Here is a 25,019-nt window from a genome sequence, read left to right as displayed (position 1 = left end):
ACTCAAGAGATTAGGTGTGAGTTAAGGACCAAAATCGCCAGCTGAACTATTAGCAATTGGAAGATATTTCACAAGCCATCTTTTCAGCAAGTGCATCTGTGAACGACAATCATTAGTTGAAGTAAAAACAAAAATGAAAGATTGTTGCTGGGGAAATTTTAGAGGGGTGGAATGAGGAATGACCTACAAATAGTCGCCTGAGGGTGTCCCGGGGGCAACAGCGGAAATACAGACGCATCAACAACACGCAGCCCTTCAACCCCAAAGACGCGTCCCTTGCTGTCGACAACAGCCTGACCGTCGCCACTCTTGCCCATCTTGCAGGTCGAGGCACCATGGTAGACCGTGTTGTAGCTGCGCTTGATGATATCCAGGATCTGCGCGTCCGTCTGCACCGCCGTCCCGGGAAACGCCTCGCCGCCGACGCGGATCCCGGCCATGGCGTCGCTCTCCCAGAACGCGCGCGCGCGCTTGAAGCCCGCGACGGCGACGGCCTGGTCGACCGGGTCGGCGAGGAAGTTGGGGTTGAGCAGCGGCGCCCTCGCCGTGTCGCCCGAGTCGATGACGACGCTGCCCCGCGACCGCGGCGCGCACAGCGCCACGGCCAGGGAGCCGTAGCTTCGGCCGTCCTGCGGGGCGTCGTGGCGCGAGTCCTCCTGGAAACCGAGCCAGGCGCCCAGCGAGATGTACTCTAGCTCGGGCCAGTCGGCCGGGTACGCGGCCAGCGTGGCTTGCGTCTGGCCGTCCCACTGGTCCCGGAGATGGGCCGGGACCTTTTCCCAGCCTAGCACGTCCGTCGTGGGGTTCGAGTAGATGCCGCCGTGCGTCGTTTTGTATATGCTGGCCTGTTCGGCGGCGAAGTCGGGGAACTGCAGGGTCGACATGGTGGGGCCATTGATGGCGTACGATACGACGAAGAAGATATGGTCGGCCATGCCTTGGCCTACACCTGGTAGATCGGCGACGATGGGGATCTTGTGTTTTGATAGTACCTCTTTAGGCCCTATACCGGACACCTGGAGGAGCTGTGGCGAGCCGACGAAGCCAGCGGAGACGATGACCTCCTTGTTAGCCGAGAGTGTGTATTCGAAGCCTTGTGTATTTACGACCACGCCTGTCGCATGTTTCTGGTCGTTGAAGAGAATCTTCTTGGCAAGTGTGAGGGGGTAAACGGTGTACGTATCATACTTAAGGCCCTGTTGTAGGAACGATGTCTCGGAAGAATCCCGGGTCCCCTTGGATGGGTCGATAGTGAACATGCTGTAGCTCTGACCGAGCAGTCTCCCGCTCTGGAAGCCATCGATAATGGGTAAGCCAATGGCCTTCAATCCTAAAGTGGCCCAGGTACCCAGAACCTGGACGTAGTTTGGAAAGGAGACTGAAAGCGGTCCGCTTCCGTCGCCCAGTACCGTCTCGTCGTAGGAAGGTGTGCCGTTCTGGAAGCGGAGGCCCATGTTGGGTGTTGTGAAGTTGATACTTTTCTCGAAGTAGGGAAGTAAGTTGTCGAACCCGTAGCTCTCGTCCCCAACCTGGTCAGCCCACATCTGGTACGACGACTTCGTCCCTCGGTGGTACACCATGTAGTTTCTGGCGGAACTGCCCCCGAGGGTCTTGCCTCGGGCATAGTGCATCGATTTATTATATGCTCCCTACGTCTGCTGTTAGTCTAGTATTTAGCCAGGTCAACAGTATTGACGCACTTCCTGTGGTGTGGTAATGTAACCCCAGTCGATCATAGGCTGCCAGTCGTCCAAAGCCTTGCCAGTGAAAGCGCCGTCGTAGCCCGGCACTTGGCTCAAGTTGCCATTCGAGATCTCGTAAAAGCTGCCAGCTTCCACGACGGCGACTGTGCCCGCCTTTTGCTCTACGAGGCGGGTGGCTATCGTGAGCCCAGCCGTGCCCCCGCCGACAACCACATAGTCGAATGTTCGGTTGTCTCCGGGGACTCCGAACGACGATCCGAGAAGCTGGCGGGCGCGGATGTTGTTATGAGATGGGGCTGCATTCACTGCTGCTGCGCCAAGAAGGGCGGCACCGAGCCCGAAATGTCGCAGGAGGTTACGCATCGTGCTCAGGACAGTCCAACCAACACGGCAAGGGAAATCTATTCATGTAAAAGCACTGGCTTCGGGCAAAAATATGACAGAACAGGTTCTATGAAATCTGCGTTCATTTGAACTGTATCATTCCCTTCTTATACAACATTTGTTCCTTCTTCACTTCGATGTTCCACTTCCTTGCTGAAACCTTCCTTTGCAGTTTACGTTCTTACGTGGTTCAGCTTACAGTGTAGATAAGAGGCTTACATGTGCGACCTCGTGACGGCGCACACCGGTCACATCCAGCCGTGCCACACTTTTCAGAATCTAAACTACCTGCTTAGGCCAAGGTTCGCCTTATCCATCCCTTTTCCCAACTTCTGAAATCTGATCTAAGTCTCACGCCCCTAATCGTGGCCTTTTTGAGTGATTGGGTGTATGGCTAGGTGTGTTTCCCGCGTATTGAAGGTTGGCTCCGTAGGTGTAGCGACAGAAAGGGAAGTTTATATGCTGCAATTGGGTTGCAAATGCCCAAGCCAAGAGTCTTACCGACCCCACTGCGGCTGGCGACTTTCCGAGGCCATAGCGACGCACACAGCACTGTCAGCCTGGCCCGTCCCAAGCTGATAGGTGCAGATCTGACCCCCAATACGGCACTCCCCGCATCCTGATTCAGTGACACTATTGAATTATCCTCGGCTATTCTTCCTTGTATCAATCGAGTATCCTTTTCAATGAGCTCAGCTTTGCAGCTAGCGGCTCCGGCCATGTTGATGTTGTTCCCATTCTGACTGCGACCACCGCTGGGCACCTGGTCTCCACCATCACCACCCTAACCAAGGCCAAGATTGGCACAGCTTACGTTCCGTGCCAAGGGCCAGCGTAGTTAACCGCTGTCCCCCGCCACGCTCGTTGGCTATGTGCAGATGCCGTGTGAGCCAGATCAAGTTTGAAAACAACAGCCCCTGCAATGCATGCTGTAGCGACTGGGGAAGCACCGGGTCGTCCAAGGCGCGCAGAATCCATTCCTTCTATCGCCGAAAGCTCAAAACCGGCGGGGATTGAAAACCGATACTCACGCCCAGGATTCGCAAGCTAGAGATCGAGTTCAGCCCGCTTCCTAAACGAGGAGGACAGTTAATTGCTTACAAGTCACAATCGTAGAAGGCAAATCTTCCGTAAAACAGGCTTTGGGAAGAGTTATGGACTCAATTTGTTTTCATAGTAGTAGTAGTAAAAGGATTGTGATTCCTGCCAAGATCATGACAGGATGAAACACCCTGCTGGACAAAGACCGTGATGTCATATTTTCCCCCTCCAAGCAGCTTCCTGTGTCCATGTCGTGTATTAAGGTCTCCACGCGTGGAGATAATCGGTGAAAGGGGAAAGAAAGAAAAGAACAGTAGCCGTAGGCAGAGGTCGCGGCTGCCGGCCCCCGGTGCCTGGGGTTCCTCCTTGGATGTAATGAGTCCGTCTCCGGACACCCACCGGCTGGATTGGTGGTGACAAGTAGACGGGACCACCGAGATTCCCAACGGCAGCCTAGGGGCCCCAGTCGTAAAAGAAGACGTCGGGGATAACCTCGTCGTCGTGGCCCGTAGAGGCTCCCTAAAGGCGCATAAATCGATATTGATTAGTGAAGGCCTTGAAGGCCATGCCAGTCCCTTTATCCTATTGATCTCGTACCTTGGCCGCAATGGCTTCATCAGCATTGCCATCTCGGGCTGCCAGAGGGTTCTCGCCCCAGCTAACAAACACGATGTCGGGAATGATCTCGTCGTCGTCGGCTGCAGAAGCGTCCTAAAGGCAAAGAAAAAAAATGAAATCAATTAGCAAACTCCGTCTAGACCATGTCAGCCTCTTTTTTGTGTCAAAGCCGTACCTTGGCCGTAATGGCACCACCAGCATTGCCGTCTCTGGCGTCAAGCGCCTCTCGGACTGCCATAGCTGGCACGTCTGGCGCTCCACGCGTCAGAGGGGTCGCTATGGTAGTGGTAGCCAGCAGCAGAGCAAAGAAAGTGAAGGTTCGAGGGGCCATGACTACCGCCTAGGGGGGCTTAGTTCAGTTGGACTATGTGTTGTTCTATGGTAGAATCAATAGATCATAAGCGAGACGAATGCTGATCAGGGTACAATGTAGGGATTTGTTCCGAGTCTGTTCCAGGGAGCAGAGCGTTTTCTTGCGCCTTTTATGCTTGGAACAACTAGGTAGAGAGATGTGCATCTCGTCCAGTACACTATATGGGCATGCTTGTGATAATTCCCAATGGTCCCCGCACGATGGATGGTCGTGCTGCAGCAGCCGTCTCGGCTGACCAGATCACGATCCGCCGGATATATTGAGGCCCTACTTTGAGGATGGACGATGTGATTAGGCGCGATGACGATCGGCACGGCTTCACCTAATGCGGCCAATCCAGCTGGTGGAGTTGACGCATGTATCGTGATACAACTTCCGCAGCTTGCATAAGATGCCAATATACTCTATGATAATTAGGACTAACCTTGTTTACAGACATCTATCCCGCCCTTTCACGACATGACACCGGTCAGGTCATTCCGAACTATTTCACCGTCAGGGCGATCTTTTAGCGTGGCGTCGTCAAGCTCCTGACCGGTTCTTCTACGATACCATGCATATAATCCGGTATGGCTAGCACTTCCTACATCTATTGATCGTGCAATTTTCTCTGGCACAGAGTCTCTACATCTCAGATCTCGTCTCAATATTCTCCCCATCCCGCACATTCCTGAATTACAACGCGCCTACGGCGTCGCCATGTTCTCGGACCAGTACCGTGCCGTTCCAACCGGTGAAGATGGTGTTGGGCATGCAAGAGGCTCCCGTTTCAGCATCCCGAAAATTATGTTCCTCGCACTTCCCTTTGTGATTCTACAAGCGATCGAGATCGCCTTGCTCTTCTCGCTGGTGAAGCGTCCTGGCTGCCCAACCGACACGGCCCACAAGCCAGGATCTTGTAGGTGTTGCGAGAGATGCCAATATGGTCGAGTTCGTGCCTGGCTGACGTGGCAATACTAGATCATTCTCTACTGGAGTTCAGCCACTCGGCCGATATCGAAATGATTTTCCACAAGGAGGACCTGGACGCCCGAGTTCACAACTTCACTTACTGGCGGAGCCTTTTCCCCAGTACAGACAAGCTTCTCTCCTGCATCTACTGTGACACGATTGTACTCACCATTTTCTGCAGCCGCACAAGGACTGGTGTCCGTTCCCCGCGACAGTCCTCTGGCCCCGCCCGGTGTCATCACCGTGCCCTCGGCGCTGGACGGGACTCACTCGGTTTATCAAGTGAGCATGTTTCATACTTTGCACTGCTTGGTACGTATTATTATCATTATATCCCTCTCCCTATATCCTCTCACTAATCAAACTAATTAAACATAGGAAACATTAAGGCTTGCATTGGATGGCACTGCCCGGGATCAAGGCATCACCGAGGACCTTTCCCAGACCCACGCGCCTCACTGCATCGACTGGATTCGTCAAGAAGTCATGTGCAGTGCGGATATTGCCTTGAACTCGGTTTTGGACGAGTACAGGACGCCACACCAATGTCGTGACTTTGACCGCATCATGCAGTGGACAGAGGCCCATGGGTACCGTGGCCCGGTCAAGGAAATCCTCCATCATAAGCTCGATGACACCGGCGAGGTCGTTCCTCCATGAGCCGTTTGGAGTGGAGGTTTTCCCATGGGTCAGTGTTACCGGGTCCAGATGCCAGCATCGGGTTGGACGTAGCTGCAGGACGATAATACGCTTGAAATCATATTTACAGGGATTATCCTCTTTGTTCCTCCGTATTGGTCGTGTTTTCCGACTCATCATTAAATTTATGCACTATAAATGACAAGTGATAGTAGATGTGTTTTGACAGTACCTAGTTGTTGCCCCCCTCTCGTGCCCTGTCAGCACCTTCCGAGACACATCCATCACGGTACTCGGTTCCCGGCATTTCATATATTAATAGCCACTTTTGTCATCCGCGGCACTCGAGAGGTGCTTCCGTCTATTTCACCAACAGTCTTCTGATGGCAGCCACAGCATAAAAAAACAAGGTCGGGAGGGTCTGGATTGGGTGCGTTGCCGCATGCAGCTTTGTCTTGGCGATGGCGTGGACAATATTATGCACCCAAGGGTTGCACATGACCCCACACCTGGAATGCTGCAGCAATAACGTCCAATGTGGTAACCGACTAAAGCAAGCCTCAAATTCATACCCGACTCCCCAATGTCAATTCCGGGCGGCTTCCTCGGCAGGACCTGATTCGTAGCACGCAACTGCTGTGTCTGTGTCCTGGCTCGTCGTCATTCTTGCTAATACTACTAACCTTAGACATACTGGGGAAGATAAATATAGGAACCAGCTGTCATTCGGCGAAACCCTGAGCCTACTTCCTCTACTCCATCCTCCCAACGGATGCAAGAATGATGGACAAGATTCGGTACTCGGAAGAAGACGAAGCAGACACCCAAGGGCTCATCTCCGAGGCATCCGTCCGGAGATCCCACGCCTCTGGCTGCAGACCCTTCTGGGTAGTAGCTCTGCCGTGGGTGCTCGCTGTTATTTCCATCTGCTCTTCTCTCTACCTGGACTACCAGCTGCGGGTCCAGCAAAGGCGATATGTTCCCGATCCCTACAGTAAGTGGGAGTCGCCCTCCTCTGCCCATCCCGTGGGACGGCCTGTGGCTAACGATCCGTCTGTTTCATGAAAACGCCTCCAGGCCCGGCAAACCACCTGATCCAGTACGAGTACCGCGAGTTCACCCTGGGGCTGGGTGAGACCCAAACCAAATACGAAGCCGCACCATCGCCCGAGGTGGATGCGGCTTGGAACGACCTATTCTCGAGTGAGTACTTATAGACTGCTTGCATACATGGCTACCTTCCTTGGTACCAGAATGAGTGGCTAAGCACCGTGGGTTTCCATCCGCACCATTACTATAGTGAGCGTCGTAGCCATATCCCGAGACGACGCCAGCCGACTCCACGAGAAGACGCAGCCGCTCCCCCACGACCCCGAAGACCGATATGTCGTCAGTCTGAGCGTGTTCCATGACCTGCACTGCCTCGTGAGTACCCGATTCTGGTTTCATCGAGACGCCCAATGCGTCTTGTCCGGGGTGCTATATGCTAACAACAACGACAACAATAGAACTGGCTTCGAAAACAGCTCTTTCCAGAGTATTATACCCAGTCCACGACGGAAAACCGCACCGAGTGGATAGTCAATCACATGATGCACTGCATCGATGCACTACGCCAGTCAACACTTTGCCATGCCGACTTGGCCGTGATTCCGATTCAGGGTCAGCAGCCCTCACATTTCCCCCTACTTCGTAACCGTAATTACTGACCTCTCTTGTGTGATAATAGTCAGTATATCTGCATGTTATTATCCATATCACCCCGATGGGACACTTCTATTTCGGCAATTGACAAAAGCGTAGTGGTCGGAGGTACATCAGGCCTACAAACCAAAGATAGCAGGCGCGCACGTGTGCAGGAATTTCGAGGCGATACAGGATTGGGCACGAGACCACACGGTCTCGGGGAAGTGGGATACCACGCACAGGGCGGTGAACGACCCGCTGGACTCGGATACTTGGGCTCCAGGCTGGCAGCCCTAGGTTCTGTGCTCTACCTTGGTCAATCGGCTTCGAATTAATAGCACATGTTGAAATCTTGGATTACAGTTGCTAACGGGGCGACCGGGGGACTTCTCTTGTCTACCTACATAGAACAGTAGAACAGCAACTTATCTATGAGATATGAGTCCCCTAGTCCAAATCTTGAACCGAGGCATCCTTTCGCAACGTTAAGTTCGGCGTTGGTCCTGCACAGTCGTGCCTACTGTGTTGATTTTGCATTGCGGTACCCTAGTCCTCCGGTCCTAGTCTCACCCATTTCTAGCTTGCAAGATCGCAACATTCTGTACCATGCCTCTCCTCCCTCGATGAGGTGCTACAACATTGACGATAAGACCGGTGCCTGCTTTCTCAACACGGCAGGCTACTTGGCCTCCGCGGGTAAGACCAAATGCAGCGGTCGCTTCCTCACCAAGTACTTCGTCACGACCTTAGTCGCGACGCTCCTCCGCCGCTACAACATCCAGACGTCGGACGGCCAGTCCTAGGTATGATCTCGGTCGGGGAGGGCCAAGATTATGTGGTCTGAATTAGTGAGAGCAAGGGATTTTGACCAAGTGATGCGCGATCTCTTCCTAAGAGTTTTTGTTTCACCTGAGGAATTGTTCACACTGAATTTTTCACTGCCTCTTGCTCGCCATGTTCCTTGTCTCGCCATCTTGTGTGAATGCGGCCTATGAAGAGCGAGTCTGGGCTGCGGCGCACGAACTGATCACCGGCGTGGACAGGCGAGCGAAAAAGCTAGGCACCTATAACCCATTCGGCTATCGTGGTTATACAGCGACGTGGTAAGATCTTATTAAAAGCTACGGCGATGAGAGCGTCAAGACGCTGCAGGATATACGGAGGAGGGTTGAACCGCACCAGTTATTGACACATCAGGTGAATGGGGGGTTTAAGATCTCGTAGTGAGATAGTAAGGTGACGGACAAGTTGACATAAGTTGGGGGTAAATAGGCAGAGCAAGTGATGGTGAACTACCCGACTCAGAGAGAATCGAGGTGCAGATACATTCGTTCATTCATTCGTCAGTGCCTACGGCTCAGTAAAAACTAACTCCTAGAGCATTGTTTCTTTCTTTTCTTCATTTCTTTTCTCTTCGGTTCAATGTCAAGCTGTCAACCCAACAGAGACGAAACACATCCCATAGCATCAGACTGATATCATCTGCTGAACCTACAGAAGAAACCTCTGGTGCACCAAGGGAGCACACCTGTGAGAGCTAATAACGTAGCTTATCGACACAATTTCCGGGGTTTGGGAACTTACAAAAAATTGGAGTATGCGATCAAACACATAATCCTTCATAGTAGTCCTAAAGAAGGCCAGTTCTTGGCCATGGCGTCATGTGGTTTGAAAGCCATGCTAGAAAACCCACTCGTCCCTCCCTGTGTCTTCACATCACTGTATGACGCTGCTCTCCGTGATCAGAGATTACTGTACGGGGGTATTGCTCTTATAACCCAACATATACTTAAGCTTTTTTCTTCTGCTCTAGTTTGAATATAAAGGTATAAACCTAATAGAAATAGATTCTTACATTTAACCAGCTGCTAAAATCTCTATAAACGCCGCATGGAACTTGTCCGTTTCTAGCACAGCGCCGTAGCTTTATTCAGTCAGCGCTTTCGATACGCCAAGATGGGGAGAAGGAGCAAACGAAGAATGAAACGTAACGGAAACGGGGGAAAAGGGGGGCTAGCAGGCGGCGCATACCCGTGACATTTGCCATGGCGTAGGAGGCGCTCGGCCAGGCGGCGCAGCGCCCCGACACGCAAGAGGGCGACGCCGGGCTGGGACCGGACGTGGCGCCAGGCCTGGGCGGGCGTCAGCTCGCCGTCGGCGCAGAGACTGGGCGAGAGCCGCAGCAGGTTGTCGAGGAGGTCGCGGGGCGCGAGGCCGGGCGGGGGGCACGCCAGGCGGCCCGGCGGGTGGGGCGCGGCGGGCGCGACGCAGAGCAGCTGCGACGAGACGGTCAGGGCGTGGCCCGTCGGCGCGTGCGCGTCGTGGGGGTCGCCCGCCAGATGGCCTAGACAGGGCCTCTCGAGCCTGGAGAGAGAGAGGGAGCGCCCTGTTGCGTCAGCATTGTGGCATGCCGGATGCCGCGTGGTGTCCAGAAAACGTCGGCGGCGGGGAGGACAGAGAGCTAAGCAAAACTCACGTCAAAACAAACTCCATGCCCACCTCCACCTCGTCTGCGTCCCCGATTCGGGTGTCGTCTCCTTGGCCACCCATGATTGTCGTAGCCGGCGAACCGCGTTGCGAAGGCTGCGACGTGAGACATTGCTGGAGCCCGAGTTCGCCGAGTCTTTGGGGGGTGTGGTACCGTGTACCACCGTCTTGGCTAGGCTCGGTGTTGTCCGTGGCTACCGATACAGGGGTGATGACGTCAGCGCTTTGAGAGCTGCGTTGCGTGAGATCTTCGATGATCCTCTGCATCCGTTCGCTTTCTCGTAGCAAGTTTGCTTCGCGGATTCGCGACTGCTTCAGGTCCTCTTCAAGCGACTTGATGTAGATTTCCTTGCGGTCGCGATAGGTTCTGTCGAAAGTGTTCAACTTATTGCATCCTAGCCCAGAGCCGAATTGATGACCTACTTCTGCGCTTGTCGGAGTTGGCGCCGTCTCTTTATTGCCGAGTCCTCTTTAGGCGCTATATATCGAGGCATTTATTGGTTGATTAGTGGACAACCAGGCTCTGTGTGCGCAATGGATACTCACCATTGGGGTTGAAGATACGGAATAGCCTGTCACCCATTGGAGCGTTGGTACTCGCGAGCAGGCGATGAAGTAGATAGGATTGCGTGTAATCAGTCAATCGGCCGGGAAAGGTGTGTAGAGATGGAGGCGAGAGGGCAGGTTTGTTTGAAATGCGGAGAACAAGGATGAAGACCAGAAAATGTCGGTTGATTACAGGATCTAAATTCCCGCTTCCGGTCTAGTCCTGCGGCTGTTCGTAGACCGACAAGGGGCTGCGACCCCGCCAAGTTGTTAGGGGCTCTCATTCGTGCATGGAACACCCTGCAATGTAAGCTTATATGCAACAACCTTGCCTTGCTTGCCAGTAATCAGAATTACCCGATTCGGAAATGTTGATCCCTAAGCAATTCGTCGCCCTGGCGCTATGCCATGCCTATATATTAGACAGATTTGCCTGATTCCTCTTGAGCTGAGGGATGCAAACAGCCATTCACTTCTCTCACTTGATCACAGGAACCTTGCATCTTAATCACTCGCTATCATGAAGTTCACCCCCACTCCCTTGTTGGCCCTGGCGGCCTTGACCACGGCCCCGGGAGCGCTAGCTCGTCCTTCGTCGTGCACAGCCAAGATCGTGGCACCCAAAGCCATCTACACCATCAGCAACGATCAGCAAAACGCCGTTGTAGCCATGTCTGTGCAGGCGAACGGCATGGTGGGCAAAGCCACCTCGATTGCTACGGGGGCACTGGCGCCAACGCCATAGACGGCAGTAAGAACCGGCCAGCGGCTCCCGACGCTCTGTTTTCCCAGTCGGCTCTAACAGTCGCCGGAAAGGTAAGGAAGCACTCGCGATAGCACTCTATGTTTTTCCCAGTTTCTCCTCCCCACTCTCCCCGATCATCCTCTTTTTCCGAGGCTAACACCAGACCGGCTACAGATGCTGTTCGCCGTCAACGCCGGCTCCAACACCGTCTCCATGTTCGCCATCGACGCCGCCGACCCGACCAAGCTGACCATGGTCGGCAAGCCGGCGGCGGTGCCGGGCGAGTTCCCCACCACGGTCGCGGCGTCGGACAAGCACAAGACGGTGTGCGTCGGCACGACGGGCGCCAAGGCCGGCGTCGCGTGCGCGCGCTTCTCGGCCGCGGGCGGCCTCGGCCCCATGGATGCGCTCCGACCCTTCGCCCTGGGCCAGTCCACGCCGCCCGTCGGCCCCACCAACACCGTCTCCCAGGTCTTCTTCTCGCGCGACCAGCGCACGCTCTTCGCCACGGTCAAGGGCGATCCGGCCAAGAACAACACCGGCTTCCTGACCCGATACGCCGTCGCGGAGGATGCGGCCGGCTGCGAAGGCGCCACCGTCGCCCAGAAGGGCGCCATGGCGTCGCCCGCGGGCACCGCCGTCCTCTTTGGCACCGCGACCATCCCCGGCTCGCAAGACCTCTTCGTGACCGACGCCTCGTTTGGGGCCGTTGTGCTCTCCGTACAAGACGCCAACATCGCCGCGGTCAAGGGCAAGGGTGTCGTTGACGGACAAAAGGCGACGTGCTGGGCCACCTTCTCCACCGCCACCAAGTCGGCCTTCGTCACAGACGTCGGCAACAACCGGCTTGTAGAGATGTCTGTGACCAACGCCAAGGTTATCGGTCAGCTAGACCTGAGTGCCAACGGCGACCCGGGCCTGATTGACCTGATGGCAGGGGGCAACTTCATCTACGCTTTGAGCCCCGGCAACGGTTCTACGCCTACTGCCATTACAGTCGTTGACGCAATAAAAAAGATACAAGTCCAGCATTTCCAGATTGGCTCCGCGGGAAAGAATAGCATGGGACTGGCCATGATGGTATAGTTAAATTGAAATAGTCCTTTTCGGTATTTCTTTTTAATTCCCAGTAAATATAGTACCATATTTTTATTATATATGGAGTGATAAGGGTACAGATTTGTTATTAAAATATAGAGTAGTATTATATAATTTATACAATGATACCAAAGTCATTTTGTATTCCTATTCAATCACCTCCTCGATCTCCCAGCCCACATCCTCGGGCTTCACGACGCGCTGGCGCGCCGCCTCATACGCAGCTTCCGGCCGAAGGTGGGTTCCGCCGCCGCCGCCGCCACGCTCGCGCCTCTCGCCTTGAGAGCGGCTGAACGAGTCGGGCGGATATCGCGACCGCGCCGAATCATAACTACCCCCAAACCCCCCAGCCTGTTCGGCGCGCGACGTGTGGTACCGTTGCCCCACGCTCGGCCTCCGTCTCGATACTCCCCCTTCCTCGCGGTATGTCTCGCGGGTGCTGTAGCTTCTACTCAACCCCTCTCTGTCATCCTCACGTCTCGGTTCGCGAATGCTATAGCTTCCGCTCGACGCTTCTCTCTCGTCCGCATCCCGGCGGCGCGGCTCGTGGGTGCTGTAGCGCCGCTTGGCGAGCGAATCACCGCCTTCCCGGTGCGATGCCGATCGGGAAGGGCGACGAGCGTCGGCCGCATCGTAGTAGTCGTCGGCCTGGGGACGGACCTTGAAGGTCAAAACGGACCCGTCGCGGTCGTAGCCGTAGCGAAACCCCGGCTTGGGCGCCGGGTGGCGCGCGCACAAATACACGTGGTCGCGGTCGTGGTTGGGGTTGCGCGGGTAACTGAACCTCTCGCCGGTGTGTTTGTCCTTCCCATAAATAAGGCCGTCGCTTGGGGGTGGCGCCGTCAATCGTGTCTCGCTGCGTCGTTCGTGGTGGACGCTGTCTCTGCGACTCCGGCTGCTGCTGCGACTCTCGCTGTGGCGTTTGCTCGACGACCTCGATAAGCTGTGCTGCGACCCACCTCCATTGCCGCTGCTCTGGGGCTCATGCCCACGACAGCGGGTGTCGTGGCAGTAATACTTGCTCCGGTGGCTGTCGAAACATGATATCTCACAACCACGGTGGCAGTATCTGCAGGATATGATGGACGTCTTGTTCATAGCAGATTGGATTATATATAGGTAAGCAATTGTAATCTCAACATGTAATAGGTTTTCAATGGAAGTGCTCAAAATTCAACCTTGAGTAGCTAGCTTTATAGTTATGTTCACTCCATCTAACCTAGGACCTTGGTCGATATAAGCCACCCCGGCCTCTTTGTCTATGCAGCTATTGGGCTATCGATCAAAAAGGGCTTCGCTGTTGATCGTAAATTGTCTTTGAAATCGGGGTCCTTTGTTTCTTTTGGGGAACACTGTTAAGACCCACGGACCGGTCGGGCCATTGTTATGGTAGAAGACTCGGTCCTTTGTGAATGCGACTATCACCCATCAGCCAGTTGGATTTTGCCGAGGCCAAGTCTTCAGATTGACCTACGGGCAACTGGCTGCAGAATATCGACCATTCTACCCAGTGGCTTTATGCTCATCAGTAGGCGGACCCGTGTGTAGTTGGTCGTGCGTTTGCCAATGGAGTCTGTCCTTCACGAGATGCTTGGCACGTGTTCTGTAGATCTCCAGTATCACCGGTACCAAAAGGATCGCCGTACACAGAACAAGAGGGAATCGCAGCTGATTTGTAGCAGCTTGCAGCGGAGCGTTCGCGATGTAACTCACCCAAGCCTAAATCAAAATGTGGTAAGTACTTTGACTGACGCAAGATATAAAACCAATTCAAAAAGGAAAAAGAGAGACGAGAAATCAAGAGCTCATTACCGTCGCGCAAGATATCACCACTTGTAGTCCGAACCACTCAATCTCGCTCCCTCTGGGGACGAGCTCGGAGTAGAGGACACGGAAGGTCGAATTGACAATGGCCCCCGAGAGGTAGAATATGAAGTTTTGGACGTAAAACTCCCAGCGGTACTGCATAAGCTGCTGTCAGTGTCCGTGTCTGGATGATACATAGAGGCAATTCAGAGTATCATGGGAGGCGAGTTACCTTGAAGCCAAAGTGAGCAGCCTCTGAAAGGCCAATGCAACCCCAAACAGGGACGATCAAGATCACGGCGTATCCAATTATCAGCCACTTTTCCAGACTGAATGGCGGGCGCCAGTCCTGCAGGAAGAAGAAGGCTATGGCCATGACAGCCCCAAACAGGTTGTTAGCCAGAGCATACAGTGAGATCTCCAGTGCGTCGGGCTTGATCTCGACAAAGAAAAGCTGTGAAGTGACGCTGCTCGCGGCGAAGACGGTGTCGGTGTAGATAGTATAAGATAGCAGCAGCAGCGCCATGTTCTTCCGCCGCAGCAGGTCCTTCAAGGGCGTCAACATCTCGATCCACAACTGTGCCGTCCCGCGACGCTCCTTTTTCTTCTGTGCCACCGCGGGCAGGCCGAAGTAGGTGACTGCCGTGCCCGCCACAGTGACGAATCCGGCGACGGTGGTGAGCAGCAGCCCCGACGACTGGGCGGCGTCGGTCGGCAGCGTCTGCGAGAGGATGATGGCGACTACGAGCGCCACGACACCGCCCGCGAAGGTGCCGACCTGGCCCCAGATGGACATCTTGAAGCCCTGGCGGCGGGACTGTGCGGGCGCGGCGTCGGGAGCGTTGGCTTGGCTCTCGACCGAGTGCGCATCCGCTACCGGCGCCTTGGGCTCGTCGCCGACCTGAAAGCTCGGCGTCTCGGGGGCAGGCCATTGTGTCATGGCGCCAGGTTCGGCAGCGGTGCGCATGTAATGAGGTATGAACATGCCGAAGACCACCGTGATCATGTAGGTGACGACGGCGTACAAGACATAAAGAGCCATGAGAGCGTTGAACGCGGTCGCTGTAGGGTCCTTGAGCCAATACACGGGGATGCAGATTGCGCCGTAGACAATGATCAGGAGGGACACGAGGACGCTTTTGCTCGCTGTGGGTTTATTGGTCGCACACGCGGTGGTCAGCAAGAGGCAACTAGAGAAGAAGACGTTTTCCCAATGGTTATACTCACTCCAAAAGTCTGCGTATGCAGAAATCACCATTGCCAGGGCTCCGCCGAGTCCAAACCCTAGCGCGTTTAGGTACAGCAAGACGGAGTTGAGGTCGAGTGTCTGCGTCCCAAAAGGCACCAGGCAATAAGTGACGCAGGGCTGCCCGTCGGCGTCGGCGCCAATGAGGTAGCCCACGACTTGGAGCTGGTAGACTACGTAGGTGGCGAAGGCTGTAAAAGGGATGCCGATGAGAGTCAGACCAAATACATAGGTGTTGAGCGCTGCGTCACGCTTCCACCGCGCACCTAACGAGAGGAGTAGCGAGGACATGGTTGGCGTGTGGGTAGGCGGGTACTATGCGACGGAGGCAAGTACCAGAGTGTCGCAAAAAGATGAAAGACAGCGGAAAGCTCCTAGTAATGGCAATTCCCACTGCGGTTTGGTTGGTGTATATATAACTGAATACACACGTCCGTATCAGGATCTGAAAGATAAGCCCATCCAGCCACCTAGCCAGAGGCCCAGGATACCTGCCAGGCTAAACGATGCAGACGTTCCCTCGCACGGCAACGACAACTCACTCCGGTTGTGTTTAGTAATGAGTCCAGATGCATATGCTGCACCATGTGTGTCGTCAGCATCCGCTGCCACCCCAACTTGAGCCAATTTGAGCATGTTGCACCCGATTTCGGCCTAGCCCCGGCCAAGACCCCCCTGCCCCTGATTCCTACACATGCACCTGGACATTATTGTTTAACATCGACCGAATGAGCGGCCAGGTGCAAGTATTCATCGACTGCGATGCACATTGCTTCGGGTCTACTGCCGCCGCTTGCTCTGTGGGTCTCACCTGTATTGCATCCATAGCTTAACGAGGCCTCGAGGATGCAGCACACTCTAGTAGACTGGTAAACTGCTTCAAAGGTTGTACCAAGGTTGTCCGAAATTTCCAAGCAGATAGTGGCTGTCCTTTTTGTCCAAGGTGGTTTGTGAGATCAAGAATCAAGTTGTCGCACGAGAAATAGGAAATCACAGCCCTACGGAGCGATGGTAAGACAACAAGTTTCATCATTCGAATCGCCCAAAGAATCGATATAGATCAAGCCATGTCAAATAGAATCCTCGGACTTGGATATTTCCAAATTAGAAATAACGAACACATGGAAGAATTAGCAACAACGCCCACTGATAAATCGTGATAGGGAGAAGTCCCGGAAAAGCAAAATAAGCCTACTTCAGCACAGGAACATATTCCCTGTACTCGTGGTTATAGTATGAAAACCGTCGTGACATAAGGAAGTTCTTCCACCTTCCTCTTCAATTTCTCGTCCAATTCCCATTCTCCGTCGCTTTCGTCAGATTCGCTGTAATACTCCGAAGTACTTGGAATGTCGCTATCGAAACCTTGATCGACTGCATTGGTGGTCCTTATGGCGATTCCGTCTACTATGTTGTTGCCATTTTTGTCCTGGTCTGCCAATGTCGCCTCGTGGTCCCCCTTTTCCAATCCTTCTTGGCTCTCCTTGTGAGGGGTAACAGGATCAGGCCTGGAGCCTGGAGCCTTGGCGTTCTTCTCTTCGCTTTCTTCACTATCTTCAACAGAGCTTGTTTCGTCATCACTGCCCAGGCTGCCAGACTCGTCGCCTCCCTCGTCAACATGCTCTAGTCTGGTTTTAACCAATTCGACTTTCAGTTCTTCAAGATGCTTGAATGCACACTGCCAGCAGCCGTGGCCATCAAAGAGAAGAGTCCGGTAGCCCTTGCTCAGACACAAAGAAACCGCGGCCATTCGCGCCTGCCAGTTTCCATGGCACATAACCACAGCGGGTTGTACCGGATGAGGGGTAAGCAATTCCTCCCAATTCTCCACAAGCACCAGGTCCTCCGGTGGCATGGTTCCTATTACTGGCGTATCTTTGGTACAGGCCTCCTTTGCGCGGATGATTCGAAAGTATGGACTGTGAAGGAGTGAAAAAGCAAGATCGCCGAGCCATGTGCCTGTATCGTGTGCTGAGATCACGGCTTCCATGAATGCGCCGTCTGCGACACATTTGTTGCCTCCAAAGTCGATCTCTCGTGCCCAGCCAGTGACGGTGAGATGCAACGAAGTGGTACCAAACGCGTCTTCAAGCTTACCCTGATAAGGGTTGTGATTGACGATGTGCCACATGTCCATTCTGGGCTGACGCCACTCTGATGGAATACCGGGAGCAAACCACCCTATCAGACTCATACCAGGTCTGCCAACATTTCCACGCACCCGTCGCAATTCGATGGAGGATGATGTGTAAGACGCAACATTGCCCAAAGTGATAGGTTTGATATATATGGAGTCGTCGGTAGATATCGCAATAAGCTGACTCCAGTTGATGAAGGGCGTGGAAAACGACGAGCTGCTTGTTATCTCGACACCGGCCTCAAACGTGACGAGAATCAAGAATGCAGCATCTCTATACGAAGTTCGTGATAGATAGCCATATTCCAACAACCCCGCGACATGTTTAGAAGCAAGTGCAGCCCTTGTTGGACGCCAGAGCACTGGCGGTCTCTCAGCCCCGTATAGATAATTCGCCAGAGGTAACAATCTTCGGTTCAGGACGTTTGGCGATATCGTGGAGCCAGGGAGATTCGCGTAAAAATCCCACATATTCGAAAGCAGCAGAAGAAATATGGAGATGGGCTGCCTCCCGACGAGGTGGAGGAGCTCGTACTTGGCAAGTCTGGCAGAGAGTAGGTAATTTTGGATTTCTTGGCGGCGTTGTAGCAGCGTCGAATCAAGGGGATCTCGATTCTCTTTGTCGTGAATTGTTTCTAGCACGGCAAAGTAAGTAGTAGTGACTACTGGACAGAGATGGAAGTGCTTTCGCCGCGGATAGTGTCTTTTCAAGTAGCGTTGCACTGATTTCGGAGGGTTGGACCAGACGTAGACTTCCTCATCCCTTTCGTATGTGAAAGAACCCTTCACATGGGCGATATAGTGGCTGCCGTCCTCACTTTTACGTATCGAATCCAGAGAGTGTGGTGTCTCCAAGCCTTCCAGTTCTGATTTGGTGAAGATGAAAAGTCTTCTGGAGTCGTTCGTAGTTTTCCTTTCCATCAGAACCAGTAACTTCCGCCTGCCCTCTGCCGATGTGCTCGTTAGCCTTTTCATCGAAGCCACCAGGAACCTTTTCTGATCGTCCTTATCCACCATAGCTTTCGCAAAACACAAGATGTTGAGTCCCAGCAAGGAAAAGCAAGTTCGACCTTTCAATCGCAGGATAGAATTTAACCTGCTAAATTGAGGATCTTCAACGAAAATCGACTGATTTCGTAATCCAATATTGACAAACTTCCGTGCGACACCCTTCACTTGGCTATCGACAGCACAGTATTCATCGATTGCTGCAACAAGTATCTTACTCCAGGAGCCCAATTGCTCGGGATGTTCAGTCTTGAACAGCTCGATGAATGTAGAGATGAAAACTCGTATGAAAGATACGGCGTCATCAACCGAAACAGCCTCCTCGTCTCGCCAGCGAGCAATTATGACTCCGAGCATTATAAGTGTAAACTCTTTTGCGGTGAATCTTTCATTTCCAGATGGGGTGTTCGAAAGATGTCTCGAGGTTGGCCTCGTAACTCCGTAATATCGAAGATGGGCAAGTGACAGGGACCAATGAACACCGCACTTCTCGTCGAGCGAGAGGTTATGGGATTTCAAACCCACCGTAACACAGCCCCCTGGCTCAACAAGCTCGTCGCTTTGAAGGATATCCTTAGTCTGTGCACCAATGACGATCAAATCTGGGTAAAGATGCCAGGAGAGTAGGGAGATGACCACTGAACCATCTTCGATGCTATAGCTGGTCCCTGTGATGATCTTCTCCATGGTTTCTAGCGACAGTTTCCACGCTTCTGTGACGCTGGTATACAGATCTTGTTGACTGCGAACTTTTGTGTTGATGTGATCAAGTACGGATCTGACGGTCTTCTGTCTTTCTGAGACCGCCGGAGAGTCGTTGGCTGCTCTGATCCACGACCTAGCACTGGCGTCCCAACTGGCTAGCTGTGTTTGATCGAGCTCCAGCTTCGACGATAGGGCCTCGGATAGATCAAAATACTCGGCAGTGGCTGCCTTGGCCTGGATCCGATTTTTCCTCTCCGCCACGAGCTCCATCCAAATGGCGGTGGCCTCATCGGCAGCCCAACATGTAGCAATGATGCACGCAAGCAAATGGGCCGCTGTCTTTGGTCAGTTTTTGTCCGCCAAGCAGAGTCATTGATAACGACTAGGCACGGGAGTTTCCTGTCAGGGCAGCATACCGATAGCAGCAGAGCCAGATGTAGCAGCAGCCCAGATTGAGGTGCCATCGACGCCTACGTAGTCTTTGAACGGTCCGTGTGCATCTGTGCCCTTGGGGTTGACCACTGGTGACTGAGCGATCTCTGATGCTCGTGTGCCGTAAGCTCTGATCAGGTTCTGTCAAATCCATTAGCAAAGACTGACTACCGATGAGGCCCAGCCTGAGCATACATACCGGTGTTTCGGGAAGGATGCCCTGAAAGAGTGTCCCCAGTCGCCGTGCCGTGACATGGGCCGGCCCGTCTTCAGCGATGTTGCGTTTTCTCTTCGCTAAGGCCGATCCGAGCGCCTTGTACTCCTGAGGGGCCTCGATCCGGATGAGGGACATGTCGAAATTGGCATTGGCAAGGGCGATGGTGGTCTCTTGCGAGGCGGCGGCGATTGACGCCTGTACTTTGCCAATGACGTCCATTGTGAGGTGCCAGAAAGAAGAAATAGCAAAAATGGTCTGCTATGCACGCTGTCCGCTCTTCGTTGCGATTTGGGCTATAATGCCAATCGAGAATGTATCTCTAGCAAAGCCTGCTGTAGGAGTTTAGCAAGGAAATGTACTTGCGGTTCGCAGCCGGGAGCATTCAGTGTTGACACAAGATGGTGGAGCTGAAATGCGAGTTGTAAATGCGGCCACCGCGTGAACGGAGAAGGTGATGGCGATGATGGAAATTGGAACCAGGGGGAAACCAAAAGAGGGGATGCTGACAACGAAGCCTGACTCTTCGTCTTCATCTTTGGGCAATTGGGGGCGGTGCTCTGCTGCAGCTGCATATCGAAATCTGATTTGACGACTGGTCCGAGTCTGCATAATGGAGGGTAGCAGGTAAGCAGGCAGCACTTGGATCATCGACGAGGCTCTCGGCGAAGGCATACACCCTTTCACCGGTAGTTGGGGTTCATACGGCATCGCGGGCGTGATAATGCAAGCAAATGAGGGAGATAATAAGAACCAAAGCGGAAATTAGCCATAGCGCAGCTTTGTAAGAAACATGGGGGAGGTTTATCCGAACAAGAACGGGCGTCGGACGTTCATTAAGCCAGTCTCCAGCCCCAGCGGCCCTTTTAGGAACGGATGAGATAGAAGGGAACTCTTTCTGTTGGGCTGAGGCCTTCACAATGAACCGAAAAGAAGAAAATAATAGAAGGGAACACCGAGAAGGTGGTTGATTAGGTTGAATCTCGGTCGTTTAGCGGTGTCGGACAGTAGATATCTAACAGCTGGTTAGTCCATTGCAATGCTCTCATCAAGGCGTTTAGAATAACACAGGACTCACTGCGACGTTATCGACGTTGACATTGACGTTAGGACTGGTCGCGTTACAAACGCTTGCAATCAAATCGACCTCTCAGACCAGCTGGCGGCAGCAGCTCGTGGTTTTGGTGTGTTATGTCAGATTGTACAATAAATGTACAGGCTTCAGAAATGAGGGGCAAGCACTCGTCGCACCTACCCATACCTACCTACATACTGTTTGATCAATATGGGTGCACCACTACAGGCGTGGTAACAACGTGGATGTTATCATGCCAATTGAAAATAGGAGAGATCACAGATATGCAAATTGGAACCAAGTAGGTGTTTTGAAAAGTCTTCATTCATGTCACATTGTGTTTTACAGCTCTCCAGTACGCCAAACCGTTTGGCGGAGATGCAACAACCGGACGCCCGCTACCCATGCCCTTTTGTTCCCTGGAACCCCATGAATCGGACAGTTATTTTTGAAAAAGTCAACGCTCTTCACTCTCCCCGAGGGTGTCTGGTCAGGTAGCCGAGCCTGAGCCTCTTGCCACCGCTGACATCCCTACCGCCCTTGCTCCCCCTCTTGCGTTTGGTCGCCACCGATAATACATACGTCTGGTTGGAATCTTGGTGTTCCAGAGGGACGCTTGATGATGATCCGAGTTTGTTGTGTGAGGCCGGCCGGGAGGCTATAGTCGCCTCCCTAGTAGTAGCCTGCTGTCTCATGTTCCGTTGCTCGACGCGGATTGCCCACATAAGAGTGAGCAAGACCTCGCGCGACGGTAAGCTGGCGCCGTCTGGCCACAATAGCGTGGTACCACCACGGCTCTGTTGATCGCCCTTGATACCCGGGGACCCGTCGGCCAACCTCACGACTCGGTCATCGCATCCCTCAGAGACCAACCGCAATAACTCCATCGTCGCATCCAAAAGAGGACGCGCCAGTATGGGGCTGCTGGTTAAAAGCTTCTGAAGAGATTTGATTCTCAAAGTCGTCGAGGCCGAACGAGGGCTCGAGCTCTTGGTGGATCGAGGAGACGTGGCTTCCCGCCATCGCGCCTGCGCCTGCGCCGCTGACATCGTCACTAAGGTACTGGGTGAAGTCGAGGTCCGGTAGCTCGGCGGAAGCGTCACCATCCAGATGATGGTACTCAAAATTGAGGGGGTCGCTTGAAGGGCTAAATTGTGCTTCAGTGCTCCAGCTATTAAGGTCAAAGGCCGGTGCAGTGCTGAGAGCATCGCCGAAGAGGCTGTCAAAAGTAGGTTGAGCTGAAGGCAGAGCGCCAGCGCCGGATGCGACGTCTGTCGCGACGCCGTCCACGTCCGCGGCACCTCCACCGACTGACACTGCAGGTCGCACAACACCGCTGCTGGATGTTGTGTCATGTCGGTGGAAGCGGTCGCGGACGCCGAAGACGTCGCGGGCGCATCCTTCGCAGAAGGGGCTTCTACTACCTCGGCGTCGGGAACGGGCGACAGCGCGGGGGAGATGGAGGCGGGGTCGATGGTGTCATCGTGGTTGGGCACCAGGATGAAGTCGTTCATCGTGCCGGACTTGGTGGTCTCGGGGGCTTCGGGGCCGCCGAACAGAGGCGTCGACAGGGTCAGGGGGCTCGGGTGGCACGAGGCCATCGGGGAGGAGCCGCGTCGGAACTTGTTGAGCTCGTCCATCAACATCATGTTTTGTTTCCGCTGGTCGTTGAGAAGCTTCTCGAGCTCTGTGTTGCGCTTCTCCAAGGCCTCGACCTCCTGTCGCTTACGTTCGCGGGAAGACTGGGCGGCGCGACGATTCCGGAGAACGCGCTCGACTCTGCGCTGCTCCTTCTCGTCTTCTGTCTTCGCACGCTTCCTGGATGGGGGTTAGATGCCGCTAGCGATGTGGTCATGTTGGTGAGTATAATCTTACCTGGGAGGGAGGTTGGTCTTGGGCTCGGGCAAGACTTGACCCCACGACTTGCGCTTCTTGGTAGGCTTCTTGTCACCCGACTCGGGCGCCGGCGACTCATCGTCAGGGTGTGGTGAGCCGTCCTTAGAGTCGTCGATAGATTGCGGAGTCATGACGGACTCCGTGGGGTCGGCGGCGTTGTCGTCGGCCGAAGGCTCGAAGAGTGGGTAGTAGTCACCGCCGGGAGTGGACATGAAGGACTCGGCGGGCGAGTTCTCGAACTTGACCTGGGGCGCCGAGGCCGGCGTGGTGGCCGTCTGGTTCTCCCACGATTCCATTTTGGGTGAATGTGTGAGGTGTTGGAGGACTTGAGCTGTCTGCAATGCGGACTTCTTGGTGTAGAAACAGTTCGTGCGGTGACGAGGCTGCTCTAAAGTGGTTCGCAGAAGATGGATGGGGAAATGCTGGGTAGAGAGGTGCCTTCCTAGATCCTCAATACTAATACAGCTATAGGAGTCTACCTATGACGACGCATGGTCCTCCATGAGTCAAGGCTGTGAGTCAAGGGTTGCGTGGTCCCGCAAGGCAGCAGAATTAGGGAAGAGAGGGAAGAGGACAGCGTGTTCTTTGTGGTGGTCTGTTTGGGTCTGGTGGTGTGGCATGGCTCAAATTGGCCTCGGAGGGTGGAGGGAACAGCTCTCTTTATCTTGAGGACACGTTTGTGATCCGAGTCGGCCAAAGAGGTGCCTGAGGCAGCAACGGCCGTTGCTCTTCCCCCTGGTTTCCAAAGGAGGATCATTGTGGGGGACGTGCTCAGCCAGGGTGGAGACGGTACTTGGCTACTTCTGGGCCAGCTATTTCGGACCATGACCAAAGGGGGCCGAATTGTGAAATGAAGCAGGCGCACATTATTGGCTGCCGGCCATCCATGACTGCAGCACAACTAGTTTAGCCCCCTCCGACTTGTGCCAAGTTGAAGCAGCGGACAGACTCTAAGACCGTCGACTCCCAGCAGAGCAGGTCTCGCTCTACGCACTGTACTGTACGTTAGACGTATCGAGCCCCCTATTGCTCAGATTCCGTCTGCCTGCTGCTTACTTTCTTTACTGTACGAGACCGTCCACCGTCTATTGCTCACATCAGCCCCTCGCGATCGTCCATCATGCTCACCTCAAGGGAGGGGGGGTCTGATTCACCTCGATTCCTAGAGAGGGCCAGGCTACGCAAATCACCGTCACACATAATGGCGGTGATGGGCTTTTCTTTTTCCCCCAGGCATGCCGACGGGAAGAGAGCCCACCAGGGAGTGAGTTGTCAGCCAGCGCCGCCATTTGGCTCTCCACTCCCCTGGCTGGCTGGCCTGGGCGGAGTTATGTACGTCGTAATCCAGCTGGACAAGTGGTGGGTTTGGGGTGCACCAACTAAAACACCCGCCGTCGGTGGCTTGCACTGTACAGAATTCTAGGCTTATGCTGCTGGGCGCTGGGCACAGGGAGACTTGGTGCTTGGCCCCCCCCTCTGCGCCCCTGGGCAATTCTTCCACCACCTTCGATCTGCACTGGCCACTGGCGCAATCCCACCCGTTCAAGAGAGACGGCCAGGCGGGTCGCTAAACTTAGAATTCATGGCATCTCGGCCTGTCAGCAATTGACGGCGACTGCACCAACGGGGAAATTAGCTCGACGAAGGCTGCAGTCAATAGATACGGAATACGGCTGGATGCTGATGCCGTTCACCTTGCTCTCCAACTCGGAACGCTGGGCAAACTGGCGAAGGTTTGCTGACTCGGCTCTTGTCTCGTAACCACTCGCTTCCGGCGGATCCTAGAGTTGCGCAACCCCAAATTGCTGGCGGACAGAATGTTTCATCGGCCCCGAGCCCAGACTCCCAGACTGCCCCCCCAGCCTCTATCTAACCCCAAGATCTTCTTCAGCCATTCGGAAGCAAAGTAAATTAATCGACAAATACGTCGTATGCACTTATTTTTACATGCTTTCGGAAGAACCCATTGCATAGTAGGAGAGAAAACCCCAGACACGTGCCGAGTCAAGAAGGTTGATTGAGTGCATGCCACTGGGCATAAGCAAGGTGGCGATGAGGGCAGTTGGACGGAACATTGAAACACTTGCGGGCTAAGAGATTCATTCATTCATTCGGGGAGACGAGAGGCACAGTGCAACGGCGCAGGAGACACGCCCACCGGAGAGCAAAATAGCAAGCCGGGACTCCACAGCCTGGGTGCTTAGCCGCAGATGCTACACCACACCAAAT

At 54.1% G+C, this 25,019-nt stretch overlaps 12 protein-coding genes across 12 annotated transcripts; 4 read left to right on the top strand and 8 right to left on the bottom strand.

Moving 5' to 3' along the window:
- Window positions 1–158: 158 nt before the first annotated feature.
- PG998_012026 (alcohol oxidase) lies at window positions 159–2,066 on the bottom strand (the record flags this gene model as incomplete). The annotated part of the gene is made up of 2 exons (XM_066878842.1): window positions 159–1,649; window positions 1,701–2,066. 2 exons carry the CDS (start codon window positions 2,064–2,066, stop codon window positions 159–161), a joined length of 1,857 nt encoding a protein of 618 aa, XP_066725226.1.
- A 1,515-nt stretch (window positions 2,067–3,581) lies between these two features.
- On the bottom strand, window positions 3,582–4,077 carry PG998_012025 (uncharacterized protein; the record flags this gene model as incomplete). Its single annotated transcript, XM_066878841.1, has 3 exons — window positions 3,582–3,647; window positions 3,726–3,839; window positions 3,922–4,077. 3 exons carry the CDS (start codon window positions 4,075–4,077, stop codon window positions 3,582–3,584), a joined length of 336 nt encoding a protein of 111 aa, XP_066725225.1.
- Window positions 4,078–4,818: 741 nt separating this feature from the next.
- PG998_012024 (uncharacterized protein) lies at window positions 4,819–5,730 on the top strand (the record flags this gene model as incomplete). Its single annotated transcript, XM_066878840.1, has 3 exons — window positions 4,819–5,017; window positions 5,252–5,382; window positions 5,449–5,730. The coding sequence occupies 3 exons, from the start codon at window positions 4,819–4,821 to the stop codon at window positions 5,728–5,730; spliced, it is 612 nt and encodes a 203-aa protein (XP_066725224.1).
- Window positions 5,731–6,489: 759 nt separating this feature from the next.
- PG998_012023 (uncharacterized protein) lies at window positions 6,490–7,418 on the top strand (the record flags this gene model as incomplete). Its single annotated transcript, XM_066878839.1, has 4 exons — window positions 6,490–6,703; window positions 6,787–6,912; window positions 7,010–7,134; window positions 7,218–7,418. 4 exons carry the CDS (start codon window positions 6,490–6,492, stop codon window positions 7,416–7,418), a joined length of 666 nt encoding a protein of 221 aa, XP_066725223.1.
- Window positions 7,419–8,018: 600 nt separating this feature from the next.
- Window positions 8,019–8,198, top strand: PG998_012022 (cytochrome p450; the record flags this gene model as incomplete). The annotated part of the gene is made up of 1 exon (XM_066878838.1): window positions 8,019–8,198. The coding sequence occupies one exon, from the start codon at window positions 8,019–8,021 to the stop codon at window positions 8,196–8,198; it is 180 nt and encodes a 59-aa protein (XP_066725222.1).
- A 1,131-nt stretch (window positions 8,199–9,329) lies between these two features.
- On the bottom strand, window positions 9,330–10,465 carry PG998_012021 (uncharacterized protein; the record flags this gene model as incomplete). Its single annotated transcript, XM_066878837.1, has 3 exons — window positions 9,330–9,759; window positions 9,872–10,307; window positions 10,429–10,465. The coding sequence occupies 3 exons, from the start codon at window positions 10,463–10,465 to the stop codon at window positions 9,330–9,332; spliced, it is 903 nt and encodes a 300-aa protein (XP_066725221.1).
- A 483-nt stretch (window positions 10,466–10,948) lies between these two features.
- Window positions 10,949–12,259, top strand: PG998_012020 (uncharacterized protein; the record flags this gene model as incomplete). Its single annotated transcript, XM_066878836.1, has 3 exons — window positions 10,949–11,122; window positions 11,221–11,244; window positions 11,285–12,259. The coding sequence occupies 3 exons, from the start codon at window positions 10,949–10,951 to the stop codon at window positions 12,257–12,259; spliced, it is 1,173 nt and encodes a 390-aa protein (XP_066725220.1).
- Window positions 12,260–12,418: 159 nt separating this feature from the next.
- On the bottom strand, window positions 12,419–13,369 carry PG998_012019 (uncharacterized protein; the record flags this gene model as incomplete). The annotated part of the gene is made up of 1 exon (XM_066878835.1): window positions 12,419–13,369. The coding sequence occupies one exon, from the start codon at window positions 13,367–13,369 to the stop codon at window positions 12,419–12,421; it is 951 nt and encodes a 316-aa protein (XP_066725219.1).
- Window positions 13,370–14,068: 699 nt separating this feature from the next.
- On the bottom strand, window positions 14,069–15,614 carry PG998_012018 (uncharacterized protein; the record flags this gene model as incomplete). Its single annotated transcript, XM_066878834.1, has 3 exons — window positions 14,069–14,242; window positions 14,310–15,223; window positions 15,305–15,614. The coding sequence occupies 3 exons, from the start codon at window positions 15,612–15,614 to the stop codon at window positions 14,069–14,071; spliced, it is 1,398 nt and encodes a 465-aa protein (XP_066725218.1).
- Window positions 15,615–16,551: 937 nt separating this feature from the next.
- PG998_012017 (uncharacterized protein) lies at window positions 16,552–17,460 on the bottom strand (the record flags this gene model as incomplete). The annotated part of the gene is made up of 1 exon (XM_066878833.1): window positions 16,552–17,460. The coding sequence occupies one exon, from the start codon at window positions 17,458–17,460 to the stop codon at window positions 16,552–16,554; it is 909 nt and encodes a 302-aa protein (XP_066725217.1).
- A 2,115-nt stretch (window positions 17,461–19,575) lies between these two features.
- PG998_012016 (uncharacterized protein) lies at window positions 19,576–20,041 on the bottom strand (the record flags this gene model as incomplete). The annotated part of the gene is made up of 2 exons (XM_066878832.1): window positions 19,576–19,746; window positions 19,805–20,041. 2 exons carry the CDS (start codon window positions 20,039–20,041, stop codon window positions 19,576–19,578), a joined length of 408 nt encoding a protein of 135 aa, XP_066725216.1.
- A 1,320-nt stretch (window positions 20,042–21,361) lies between these two features.
- PG998_012015 (Transcriptional activator hac1) lies at window positions 21,362–23,086 on the bottom strand (the record flags this gene model as incomplete). The annotated part of the gene is made up of 2 exons (XM_066878831.1): window positions 21,362–22,712; window positions 22,770–23,086. The coding sequence occupies 2 exons, from the start codon at window positions 23,084–23,086 to the stop codon at window positions 21,362–21,364; spliced, it is 1,668 nt and encodes a 555-aa protein (XP_066725215.1).
- Between the last annotated feature and the right edge of the window lie 1,933 nt (window positions 23,087–25,019).

This window comes from Apiospora kogelbergensis (genome assembly GCF_038363985.1).
Source record: "Apiospora kogelbergensis strain CBS 113332 chromosome Unknown utg000008l_segment0_segment0, whole genome shotgun sequence".
Taxonomy (NCBI): domain Eukaryota; kingdom Fungi; phylum Ascomycota; class Sordariomycetes; order Amphisphaeriales; family Apiosporaceae; genus Apiospora; species Apiospora kogelbergensis.
This window is presented reverse-complemented; position numbering and strand designations above follow the sequence as displayed.